This window comes from Solanum verrucosum, unplaced genomic scaffold (assembly GCF_900185275.1).
Source record: "Solanum verrucosum unplaced genomic scaffold, falcon-dt-bn FXZP01000282.1, whole genome shotgun sequence".
Taxonomy (NCBI): Eukaryota; Viridiplantae; Streptophyta; class Magnoliopsida; order Solanales; family Solanaceae; genus Solanum; species Solanum verrucosum.
In genome coordinates, this window is record NW_026020198.1 from 108,391 (window position 1) to 121,833 (window position 13,443).

Here is a 13,443-nt window from a genome sequence, read left to right on the forward strand (position 1 = left end):
TATTTTGGTAGGAAAGGAAAACGTTAAATTGCCAATTGTTTTATTATACTTAATAAATATAAACATGTACTAATTGATATGTATTGCTTCTCTTTTTCTAGTAATAAATTTAATTGACATTGTGATGTCTAATAATTTTGAAAAAAAATTAAGTTTTATTTGTCGGCAATGAATAGATATTTGGAAAGATTATCTAAATACATAATTTATTTTATTATATTTTTTAAAATTTTCTATCATTTAAAAAAATTATAAAAAAATTTATTCTCTTTTATTCTCAGATACATCACTTTACACGATGTATCGGGACATATGCGATATATCAAAACATTGAGTGATGTATTCGAAATCGAGGTGATGTATCAAAAAGTTGAGGGATGTATCCGAAACCAAGATGCGGTGTATCGGGACGGTTTGGGATGTATTCCGATCCAACCAGATTTGATGGATTTTTGTAATTTGGAAAAGAGTAGGGATAAGATGTAATTAGCTCTTAAAACTATGAGATTTGTGTAAATTTCTTATGGAAAAACTAAATATTATATAATATTTCTATCATATTTATTAATTCTTGTTATAGTTTTAAATAATTTTATATTGAAGTAATTTTGCTACTAGATACACTCTGAAGTATATATACATAGGAAGAAAGGCGAGCGAGAGAATCAGTATATCCCAGATATGCGAACCACACTAGTTACATGTATCTTGAATATCAAATATATTCCACATACATTCTGAAATACAAATACATTGAGAGAGAGGAGAAAAGCAAGAGAGCGAATCAGTGTATCGCACATTCACTTGAATACAATGTATCTAGGATAAAAGACACCTAATTTTGACCTTATATATCCATCTATTCAAGATACATATGGAGATCGTAATCTAACATAAATGATAATTTTGAAAAGTCATAAGAAGCTGGGTAATTAAACCCTAAATTAGTAGGAATTCTATTGTTTACCCTTTTCTTATATCATCATATTATGTAGACCTACTATAATAAATAAATTTTCATTACAAGTCTAATATGTAAGCATTATTATCCCTATCTTTACTCTTATGCGGCAGAGAAAATTGTTTCCTATTCTCTTAACAATCCTCTTTATTTGTTCGGACTTGAGACTGAAAATGTGATCGAGCTTACACGTTAAACAATTGTAATACATTTATTGATTACAAAGGCTGGTAAGACATCCACCTTGTGAGCATGGCCAGACATTCACGAGGCTTATACTCTGGTGCAGTATGCCCTGCTCCCTGTTAAATAAATAAAATTAACAAACCAATTTTAACACAATTTTTTTTTAAATAAGAAAAGAAAGTTGAAAAAAATAGATTGAGAGAATAGTTTCCTTGCCTTCACTGTGGCAAATGTCATCTGATTTGAGTAACTTCTTGTGTAACTGAAATCGAACGATAAAAAAAAACAAAAAGAGTTTAACATCTATACACTTGACAAATTTTCTAACTAATGTAGGCACGCGAATTTCAATGTACGTCTTTCATCAAAAACTAACCCGGCAACTTCATTGTCAACAGTCCAAGCTCGCCAATCATCGACAACAGAGTAGTTAAGAGATTTTATCCATGCTTGAGTTGATTGGAAAGTAACAAGCTTGTCATGATCTCCACTGCTTAATTCAATAAAACATTAGAGAAGTTGTTAGTTTCACATAGTTATTCCAATATTGTTGTAAACACAATTAATATCTCAACTCAACCTGTATACAAGAGATCTGTAACCTTTGCTACTGAGGTTCTCATGATAAGGTATGCTATTAGTGACCATCATTTGGTATTGCAAATTACTTGCACATCTCTCCCACTTTCCGACAGTCCCCTGTTACTGAATGAATATGTTAGTCTGAATTTAAGTTCTCCGCATTGACATTAAGTAAATAACTAGTGAATCTATAACATGCTATCATACCTTCCGGATGTTGAGGGCGTCTCTAACTTGATCATCATCAGCCCAATGATAAGAATGTTTGTACCAATTATTCTAAAGCAATTGCACATTGTAAATTCTTGTAATCAATTTAGCAGATACAAAAATCAATAGCCTAAAGAATGCAATATTGTATAGATAATAATTGAAGATGGAAAGACAATTACTCACGCGACATTTTAGTCCAGGAAGATTGTTAAGGTCATGTAACTTCTCATCAAGAGATCTTCTTTCGCCAAACAATTGGTGTGGCCTTGGCGAAAAAGGCTTACATTTGGGCTCCAAAATATGGGGATTATTAATTCCTTTAAGAAGCTGCATATAAGGTCAGTATTTTAATGAACACCTGTTTGATGCCAAATATCAAAAAAATAAAACAGATGATATTTTGATTTTATTTCAAATAGATCAATCCAATTCCAACCTCGTTAAAAGTTTGAACATCTTGCAAACACAGTACATTGCTTGGAATTATATTGAAATACTCTCCTTTACAATTTGATTTCAACGACTGTTTCATAAAAGTAAGCCAATAATGTAAGTAAAGTTAATCAGAGTGTACAAATATAACACCTAAAGAAAATCCAACCTCATAGAGTTCATCAGAAATAAGTCCCATTCCATAAGCAAATGGAATTCTATAATTGTCTTCACCTTCAAAAGTCGTTGGATTTCCAAGTAAATATCCCTGAAATTATTTGAAGTTGTGTTATAATAGGCATCCATTTTGTGTATCTTTCTACAGTTTACTGTACGAAAAATGACAAACCTTAAGATTAATAAATGGTTCGACTTCCATTATTTCATTTTCTGCATTATCACAGGGCCAACAAAATGTGAGAGCATAGTACTAAACCAGCAAAGTGTGATCCAAAACAAGTAACTGTAATTGTTAGAGGGAAAATATGTATAGTCTTACTAATTGCTATGATTTGAGTAATGACGGGAACAACCATGCCTGAACATGAATCTCCACCAACATAAAATGGATTCTCTAAGAATTCTTGGTGATCGACAAACCACTGCAAAATTATATTAGCAGGGTACTAGTTATTTCCTTTTGAAGTTCAAATACGTAATTAAAACTAAGTAATAATTACCTTGCAAAGGAACTGATATGCATGCTCACTCGCTTGTAAATCAGATGATTGTAGAGCTGCTGGAGTTGTCGCGTAGGAAAATCCAGTTCCCACCGGTAAGTCTAAGAAAATAATACTTGACACCTAAAAATACCATGATACTTTTTAACATTTTTGAATTGTGCACATTACATAGTACATTCAGAGGCGGACCAGGATTAGGAGTTGGAGGTTCTAAATTTTAGAACAGATAGTATGGTTCAAACCCCACTACTCTAGTGTGGAGAGCGTTTTCACTGTCCATTTCTTACCACTAAACTGACAATCAAAAGTTACTAGGTTTGTCCGAACCCCCACCTAGCTCACCCTGAGTACAATTTCAAAATCAAATACTCTCACCTTTGTCCATGAGTAGGGATTTAGGATCATTGTAGGGAAACTCCCATTGTATTCAACTGCCTCAAATGTTATTGGTCCTTCATATTCATAGTTCAAAAAGTTAAGAAAATGACTTATTAGTTACACAGTTTTTACAAGCTAGGTTAATACTTAATAAACGTTTATTCGTAATTATCTTATAAGTGAACTGAGCGCATTAAAAATTAAACTCATATAACGTACCCATCTCATAGATAAGGCCAGATAAAGCAGAGCAACCAGGGCCTCCCGTGATCCAAAGCATAAGAGGGTCAGAGTCTGGCTCAGACTCCGACTCTATAAAATAGTAGAATAATTGCACATTTTCTGAATCACCAACTCCAACATACCTGGAAACATCAGTCGATTAATTTCCGAAAAATTATAACAATTCAAAGTCCTTACAAATTTTCGAAAAAAAAAGTGAAAAATATCGGTGCCAGTTTCTCACCCTGTTTCGAGTTCAAAAGGAAGTTGTCCCTGAAAACCAGGAAGAAACTTCACTGTTGAACCAGTTGCTGCTGCGTGCTCTGCTACAACAAGAAGTAAAAATAAGCAGTAGCATAGCCCTGTTTTTGCCATATTTTTCATTTAACAGAGTTTTCTAAAAGTTAATCCTCATATTGTAGAGAATAGTAGAAGAAAAATATGATCAGAACCTTCTACTAGCCCAAAATCGTTGATTAAGATCAAAGATTCAACAAAAGAAGAGGAAGCTAGAAAAGAAAAGGAAGAATTTGGATAAAATAACTTTGTTACAAAGGAAGACTCTTTAATTGTCTTTGTTTTTTTATTTTTGGTTATGCTTGTAGAAATTATTCTAGATACATCTGCAAGAAATATCTAGATAACAAGAATCTAGATATTTATATACTTTACTATAAATATCTAATTATTTATAACATCTAAATTTTTCATAAGTATAAATACCAAAGTATACACTCTACAAAGTTCTAGAAAATTCTACTAAGTATTTAAGATATTTTTTGTACCTCCTAAAAATTAACTTTAATTTTTCACACATATCATATCATATATAATTAAAAGTGATGTAAACTAATCAAGGACTCCGAAAAATTTTACATGGTAGAAGCACAATTAACAATAGTTGTGTGACCCTCCATTGATTAGTTGACACTTGGATAATGAGTTCACTTTTTAACTCTTTACCATCTCTCTCCTACTCACCTCTCTTTTCTTTCATTTTCTTTTTTTTTTACTCCTAATAAATATCCAATTCTCAAAACATAATTAAATAATTAATACATTTAATTAAAAAATATAGATAAATACATTTTCAGTTAAAATAACTTAAACATTTATAAAATTGTTAACATTAAAAATAAATTTATTTTTCAATATATTTAATAGAATCAAATTAACTCAAAATACAAATTAATTTACTTTAGCATATAAATTGATTAGATAAGATTATTTTTGTTTTGATTTCTGATCTTATTTTGAAATTATTCATACTTTTTCTTTCACCATAACCATATTTAAAAATAAAAATGACAACGGGCCAGAACAGAACAAGGAGTGACGGAATCATAAACGTTTTAAAAAAATTTATACAGGTGAGGTGGGTCACAGAGCAAAATTTAAGTCTTTTGAATTAAAACCTTAATTTATATTAAAACTGTGATATAAATGTATTAAAAGTAATCAAGTGAAAAAGAAAATGTTATTGCTATAAATGGTAAATATTTTCTTAATATAATATATTTATATAAGTTTTCCTCTTTCCTTTCTGGATAGTTGTTTACTTAAGGAGAGGAAAGAGGAGAAAAGCCGGAGAGTGAATACATGCAAATTCTATTTTGACCTCATATATCGGTCTATCCAATATCCATGTATCTAGAGACCGAAATTTGGCACAAATGCTAATTTTGAAAACTCGTGAAAATGCACATAATTAGATCATAAATTGATAAGATTTGAGTTGTTTACCCTTTTCTATATTAAGTCAACTTACTAAAATAAATAAATTTTCATTACAAGATTGATATGATAATCTAGAAAAATATAGTATTAATCTATCATAATTGATTAAATTGCATTGATAATATATACACTGACGATCAGTGTTTTCAAAAACATTTTTGGGCGGGTCCCAGGTGAGTTTTGGGGCGGGGAGTACCAAAAATGCTTCGAGACACAAATTAAAGACGTAGATTCTTAGGGTGTAAGTCCTAGAATGTGGAGGGGGGGGGGGGAGAGGACATAAGCTCCAAGCGTAAAAACGTAAGTCATGGGCGTAAAAACGTATGTGCGAACGTTTTTTTAATTATTTTATTTTTGAATCTTTTTTTATTATTATTGGTGTAATGATATTTCTCAAATAGTAGTTGTAATACTTTTTTTCTTCATTATTGATTATTAATACCTTTCTCAAATAAAAATCATAATATTTTTTTCTATATACATTATAGGTTATAGAAATTTATTTGTAAGATAATTAAAAGTTTTACCTTTTGCTTATTTTCTTAATAATAAAATTATAAAATTGAATATACATGATATTGCGCTCCGTAGATCCATAAGTCTTACGCCCCATGTCTCGGGACTTACGTCTTGCTCCGTACGGGATAAAACGTCTCTCCTTACGCCCCGCCTTTTAAAACACAAATAAAACTTAAATTCATTTGGCAAAATAGTATTGCGTACACATAACACAGGATGTATCAATTTGAATGCAATAAAATTGACTCTATCAAAAATTTGGAGGTGATTAGGGGCGGGGCAGAGAAAATTGTTTCCTATTGACTCTTAACAACCCTCTTTATTTGTTCGGACTTGAGATCGACAATGTGATCGAGCTTACACATTAAACAATTGTAATGTAATACATTTGTTGATTACTATTAACGATCATGATTAAAATGTATATTAATTATGACATTCAGTTAGTTAGATTCCATTTTTCTGTTAGTTAGTGCAGTCAGTTAGTGATGTCATAGTCGGTTAGAGATAATTAGTTAGTTAGATATTTTCTCTTTCTATAGATTCGTTAATGCATATTCACACATATGACAACTACAAGTACTTCATTACATTAGTAGATGACTACAACAGGTCAACTTGGACACATCTTTTAAGTACCAAAAGCAATGCCTTACAAGTTCTGAAAAATTTCATAAGTATGGTGGAAAATCAATTCAATACCACAGTAAAAAACATTAGGACAGATAATGGTTTGGAATTTACCAACAATGAAACACACCAATTTCTTTTATCCAAAGGGATCATTCATCAGAAAACTTGTCCATACACACCACAACAAAACAGTGTGGTGGAAAGAAAACATAAATATTTGTTGGAAACAGCCAGAGCACTTTTGTTTCAATCTAAACTACCTATAAGGTATTGGGGAGAATGTGTTCTGACAGCCACCCATCTCACCAAAGACTTCCCTCAAGCCATCTGGAAAAAAAATGCCCCTATGAACTGCTGTATAAAAGAAAACCAAACTATAGCCAACTTAGATCCTTTGGGTGCCTTTGTTACCCCACTGTCCCAAAAGTACTTAGAGACAAACTTGAACCAAGAACCACCCAACATATTTTCCTGGGATATCTTTTTGGAACAAAAGGTTACAAGGTAATGAATCTGGCTACAAAGAAGATACATGTCTCCAGGGATGTGATCTTTCATGAACATGTTTTTCCTTTTACTTTGTCAGCTGAAAGCAATTCTTTTCCTTCTGTTTTGAGGTCTATTCCTTCTCCTGATTATACTGAATTAGCCTCATGTGATAATTGTGTAAGTGACTATAACAATGTAACTGATACAATTCCCATTCATCCACCTGATCACATCATTGAGGATCTCATTGCACAACCACCTCCTGCCCTTACCATTACATCTCCAACACCACCACAACATGTTCCTTCCACAGTAGTGCAAAGAAAATCCCATAGAGTCAATAAAATTCCACAACATCTAAAAGATTACATTGTCAACATTCCTAGTCTAAAACCTGTTGACATCACCACACAAAACACACAACATCATCCCAACAACCTTTCTCTTACTGCCTTATTTACCAAACACCACCATGTGTCTCTTGATGTCATTGCATCTAACAGTCAAGCTCTTGTTGAAAATGTTTGTCATGATAGTGAGCCATCATCATATGAGGAAGCATCACTGAGCCCAATATGGCAGAAAGTCATGACACAAGAATTTGAGGCATTGTATGCCAACAACACTTGGGATCTTGTAAGCCTACCAGCAGACAAGCAGGCAATTGGATATAGATGGGTGTACAAAGTTAAACATAGAGCAAATGGAAGCATAGAAAGGTTCAAGGCAAGACTGGTAGTCAAAGGATATACACAACAGGTTGGAATAGACTATACTAAAACCTACTCACCTGTGGTTAAAATGACTACTGTAAGAACCTTAGTAGCATGTGCTGTGAAGAAAGGCTGGGGTATGTTTCAACTTGATGTTAATAATGTTTTCCTTCATGGAGATCTTCATGAAGAGGTGTATATGAAAGTGCCTCCAGGTCTTGAGATACCTAATCCAGGACTGGTTTGTAAGCTAAATAAGTCGCTCTATGGTCTCAAACAGGCAAGTAGGCAGTGGTATGCCAAATTGACTGAGGCATTATCACTCAGGGGTTACACACACTCACATTATGATCACTTATTGTTTTACAGGAAGGCAAGACCCTTGGTAGTGTTTGTTGCCGTATATGTAGATGATGCTATTTTGACAGGCACAGATACAACTGAAATTGTACAGCTAAAAGTGTATCTCGACAACACTTTCAAGATCAAGGATCTTGGCAGATTCCATTATTTTCTGGGCTTAGAGATACTTGACACAACATAGGGGGTTCTTATTTCACAAAGAAAGTTTGTTTTGGACTTACTCAAAGAATATGATTGCTTTAATTATGCACCTCTGTCTTCACCACTAGATCCTACTGTCAAAATAAGAGCCAATGAAGGTCCTCCTCTATCTGATCCCACCTTCTATAGGAAGTTGATAGGCAAGTTGAACTTCCTTACATACCAGACTGGACATAGCCTTCAGTGTTCAACAATTGAGTCAGTTCATGCAAGATCCTAGAGCTCCTCATCTACAAGCAGCTTATCACCTTCTTAGATACCTAAAGAAGGATCCTACTTTGGGAGTACACTTATCTAAAGACCCTGACTGTACAGTTCAAGCTTTTTGTGACTCAGATTGGGCATCCTGTCCAGACTCAAGGAGATCAGTCAGTGGCTATTTAGTACTACTTGGGAACAGCCCCATCAGCTGGAAATCCAAGAAACAAGAGACTGTTTCCCTATTGTCAGCTGAAGCAGAATATAGATCACTCAGAAAGGTTGTAGGAGAGTTGACTTGGCTTCACAGGTTGCTTACTGAATTGACTGTTCCTATCTCTTCTCCTATTGCTGTTTACTGTGACAGTCAATCTGCTATATACATTGCTCGTAATCCTGTGTTCCATGAGAGAACTAAACACATTGAAGTGGATTGTCACTTTGTGCGCAATAAGCTTCAGGAGGGGCTCATTTCTCTGCACCATGTGTCCACCTCTAACCAACTTGCTGACATTCTTACCAAGGCTCTCACTGGTGTCAAACATTCAGCCATTTTACACAAGTTGGCAGTGAAATCATCACCTCCAACTTGAGGAGGGGTATTAACGATCATGATTAAAATGTATATTAATTATGACATTCAGTTAGTTAGATTCCATTTTTCTGTTAGTTAGTGCAGTCAGTTAGTGATGTCATAGTCGGTTAGAGATAATTAGTTAGTTAGATATTTTCTCTTTCTACAGATTCGTTAATGCATATTCACACATGTATATAAGTACTTCATTGCTAATCAATGAAAGGTGTGAGTTTTCATTTTACCAAATCATATTTTCCTCTCTGTTATTTTTTCTCTCTGTTGCCAGTTATGGCTTCCATGGTTTCATCTATGGTTGAGTTCTCACCATCTGTGTAATTCTTAATAATTACAAAGGCTGGTAAGACATCCACCTTGTGAGCATGGCCAGACATTCACGAGGCTTAAACTCTGGTGCATAATAAAATTAACAAACCAATTATTTGACAATTTTTTTTAACTAAGAAAAGAAAGTTGAAAAAAAATAGATTGAGAGAATAGTTTCCTTGCCTTCACTGTGGCAAATGTCATCTGATTTGAGTAACTTCTTGTGTAACTGAAATCGTACAATCGAAAAAACAAAAAGAGTTTAACATCTATATACAGTACTGACAAATTTTCTAACTAATGTAGGCACGCGAATTTCAATGTGCCCACAATGTACGTCTTTCATCAAAAACTAACCCGGCAACTTGATTGTCAACAGTCCAAGCTCGCCAATCATCGACAATTGAGTAGTTAAGAGATTTTATCCATGCTTGAGTTGATCGGAAAGTAACAACAATGTCATGATCTCCACTGCTCAATTCAATTGAACATTAGAGAACTTGTTAGTTTCACACAGATAAACTTTAACTATTTGTATTTGTAGTTATTCTAATGTTGTATATAAACACAATTAATATTTATCGCGAACCTGTATATAAGAGATCTGTAACCTTTACTACTGAGGTTTTATGATATGGTATGCTACTCATGACCATTGACCATCTTATTGTATTGCAAATTAAATAAGCCCCCATAACTAAAGGACTTAAAGGACTGTTTGAGAAAAATAAGAGAATTACTTTTAAGTTAATGAAAACACATAACTAAAGAAAAGCCAACCTCATATAGTTCTTCAGAAACAAGTCCCATTCCATAAGCAAATAGAATTTTATAATTGTCTTCACCTTCAAAAGTCACTGGATTTCCGAGTAAATATCCCTGAAATCATATAATAGCGTCATCCATTTTGTGTATCTTTAACCATTTGTTATGAGTTGGTAAGAAAATGGACAAACCTTAAGATTAATAAATCGTTCGACTTCCATTTCATTCAGCCAACAAACTATGAGAGCATAGTACTAAAACATGAAAGCATAATTTGCAATTGTTGGAGTCTTACTAATTGCTATGATTTGAGTAATGATGGGAACAACAATGCCTGAATATGAATCTCCACCAACATAAAATGGATTCTTTAAGAATTCTGGATGATCGACAAACCACTGCAAAAATCATATTATCTGGGTATGAAGTTATTTCCTTTTGAAGTTCAAACACCATATAATTACCTTGTGAAGGAACTGATATGCATGCTCGCTCGCTTGTAAATCAGATGATTGTAGAGCTGCTGGAGTTGTCGCGTAGGAAAATCCAGTTCCCACCGGTAAGTCTAAGAAAATAATACTTGACACCTAAAAATTCCATGATAATTTTTAACATTTTTGAATTTTGTGCTACATCACAAAGTACCAATTTTATAATCAAACACTTTCACCTTTGTCCATTAGTAGGGATTTAGTATCATTTTAGGAAAACTCCCATTGTATTCTACTGCCTCAAATGTTATTGGTCCTTCATATTCATAGTTCAAAAGGTTAACGAAGTGTTACAATTTGTAATTACCTTATAAGTGACGTGAGCGCATTAATATGACATACCTATCTCATAGAGAAGGCCAGATAAAGCAGAGCAACCAGGGCCTCCAAAGCATAAGAGGGTCGGAGTCTAGATCAGACTCCGACTCTATAAAATACTAGAATAATTGCACATCTTCTGAATCACCAACTCCAACATACCTAAAAACACCAGTCTATTACATTTTAGGAAAATTGTAACAATTCAATGTCCAAACAGTTTATAATATTTATCCGTGGCCAATTTCTCACCCAGTTTCAAGTTGAAAAGGAAGTGGTCCTTGAAAACCTGGAAGAAACTTCACTTGTGAACCAGCTGTTGCATGCTCTGCTACAACAAGAAGTAAAAACAAATAATAGCATAGTTGTATTTTTGCCATATTTTTCATCCAACATACTATGCTATATTTTTTTTCTTAAAGTTATATTAAGTCATCATATCATATCATATCTATATAAATAAAATTGATAAACTAGTAGGGGAACACAGTCCCTATACTTTATATCATTTGATTGTACTATATGTATATATGGTGTAGCAAGGTACACGTAATGATTTGTCTAAAAATGAGTTCCCCTAAGCCTCCCTATTTGCCATAGGTTTGCCCATCTCTATTCAACCCTTAGTTCGAAAAGTTAATTCATATGGCGAAAATTGTTCTAGACTATATAAAGATATCAAATTACACCTCCAACGTCGATGTGTGACACATCAATATGCCTCAATATCGACCTAATTCAGCCTCGAAAGCTGATCTTGAGACCAATTACACCTTTCATGTTGATTTCATAAAGTGTGAAAATTGAAATATTGACATTGACACTAAAACCTTAATTTGACAATCAACACAATCCTATTAAACAAACATCAATACTTACATTTTCATACCTATCTTGGAAAAAAAAATAATGGCACAATGACTATTTCGAGATCTAAATTTTCATCATAAATTCAGATATAGAAACTCTAAGTTTTTCCAAATAAAATAATCAACAACTTAAAATATTCAAAAGAAAAATTTGGATCAATGAAACATCTATCGAAATTCCAACTATGCTACATAAATTGCGATCAAAAGACATGAACATTACTAGTCTTTGAAACAGCATGACTTCTACTCCTAGGATACTTCAAATCATTTTTCATTAACATAATCGAAACATCTTCTTCTTGACCTCCTAAAACAAACGGCTTGTCTTCATCAATTCTTCCCATACCAACACTAGCACTCCTCGGTACTGATCTCCTTGATGGCATTTGCTGTTGCAATTGCTGTCGAATTTGTTGCTGTATCAATAAATTCAGCTCAAAATTCTCTCCCATACTCCTCGCGGACGCTGCTCTAACAAGTTCTCTAAAATCTTCGCTATTATCAGCACTCGTAGATGATTTTACACTGTAACTCTTAGGCAAACTCCGAGGATTTACAACTGCGTAATTCGTCATTGTACCTACGTAACAATCTCGCGCTTTGATTAATGCCTTCCATGGTAATGCGAGAATTCGAATAAATCTGTTTTGACCATGACTCCCTCTGTTCTTCATTTTTGCTCTGTTTTACTCTGTTTTGAGATATAATGATGAGTTATATTTGTGGTGCTTATATTTAAAAAAGTTTGTGGGAAAAGAAATAAAATATGACAAAAAAAAGTCTTGGTTTAGACTTTGGACTTATTCAATAGCCCACCGGATAAGAATTATATAATAATGTACGGTACACGTAAGTAATTATAAAGGTGTATTAATGAAATATATTTATTTATATTACATTATATTATAATAATTATAATTAATAAAGGATAAGAATTGACGCGTCCAGAATAAAATTTGGCTACACATTGTTGACAGTACTGTAGCATTGAATTGTTCTTGTTTTTGTTTTTCATATTCAGTGTCCAATATTTATATTGGGATAAGATTTTTTTTAATAAAGGTGACTTCGTACATATGAAAATTTAAACCCAAGACTTCTAATTAATGATGAAAAAATACTTATCACTCCATCATAACTCTTGTTGGCTGAATTGTTATTGTTTTTTTTAATTCATATCCAATGTCCGACATTCATATTGGAATTTGATTAAATTCGAATGTACGTCGGAAAGTTTCATATTAGGGATAAAACGCTCCCTAACACAGGCATCTTCGTACATATGAACACTTAAATTCGAGATCTTTAGTTAAGAATGGAGGAGTACTTACTATTCCATCATATCCATATTCAATGTTCAATATTCATATTGGAGTAATAGAGTCTGATTAAATTTAGATATACGTAGAAAAGTTTTATATTGGAGATAAAATTCTCTCTAACAAAGAAGACTTCGTACACATGAAAACTCAAACTCAAACTCAAAATTTCTAATTAAAAATGAAAGAACTCTTATTGCTCTGTCGTAACGTTTGTTGGTTGAATTGTTCTCGTTATGTTCAATTAAGTCTACCTAATGATTCAGC

General features: G+C 33.1%; 2 protein-coding genes and 1 pseudogene across 2 annotated transcripts in view; all 3 read right to left on the reverse strand.

The window, feature by feature from the left end:
* Nucleotides 1–1,158: 1,158 nt before the first annotated feature.
* Nucleotides 1,159–4,073, reverse strand: LOC125829963 (serine carboxypeptidase-like 11). The gene is made up of 14 exons (XM_049509193.1): nucleotides 3,902–4,073; nucleotides 3,655–3,800; nucleotides 3,433–3,509; nucleotides 3,055–3,177; nucleotides 2,874–2,976; nucleotides 2,724–2,764; nucleotides 2,544–2,642; nucleotides 2,379–2,465; nucleotides 2,126–2,269; nucleotides 1,937–2,008; nucleotides 1,728–1,846; nucleotides 1,524–1,637; nucleotides 1,364–1,409; nucleotides 1,159–1,263 (listed from the first exon to the last, which is right to left on the reverse strand). Exons 1-14 carry the CDS (start codon nucleotides 4,039–4,041, stop codon nucleotides 1,180–1,182), a joined length of 1,395 nt encoding a protein of 464 aa, XP_049365150.1. The 5' UTR covers nucleotides 4,042–4,073; the 3' UTR covers nucleotides 1,159–1,179.
* Nucleotides 4,074–5,045: 972 nt separating this feature from the next.
* LOC125829951 (G-type lectin S-receptor-like serine/threonine-protein kinase At4g27290) overlaps nucleotides 5,046–13,443 on the reverse strand; it is a 320,066-nt gene continuing 311,668 nt past the window's right edge. Inside the window, exon 6 of the mRNA XM_049509180.1 lies at nucleotides 5,046–5,057. The gene's annotated coding sequence lies outside the window, so the exon portion shown is untranslated. The remainder of the gene's footprint in view (nucleotides 5,058–13,443) is intronic.
* Nucleotides 9,351–12,432, reverse strand: LOC125829937 (serine carboxypeptidase-like 17; annotated as a pseudogene).

What these genes read in the sequence shown, in the direction of transcription:
- LOC125829963 (XM_049509193.1), bottom strand. Translation starts at nt 4,041, where the DNA reads ATGAAAAATATGGCAAAAACAGGGCTATGCTACTGCTTATTTTTACTT. An exon ending in ATGTTCAAACTTTTAACGAG is followed by an intron (nt 2,270 to 2,378) that starts GTTGGAATTGGA and finishes CCTTATATGCAG; the next exon opens with CTTCTTAAAGGAATTAATAA. An exon ending in TGACATTTGCCACAGTGAAG is followed by an intron (nt 1,264 to 1,363) that starts GCAAGGAAACTA and finishes TTTATTTAACAG; the next exon opens with GGAGCAGGGCATACTGCACC.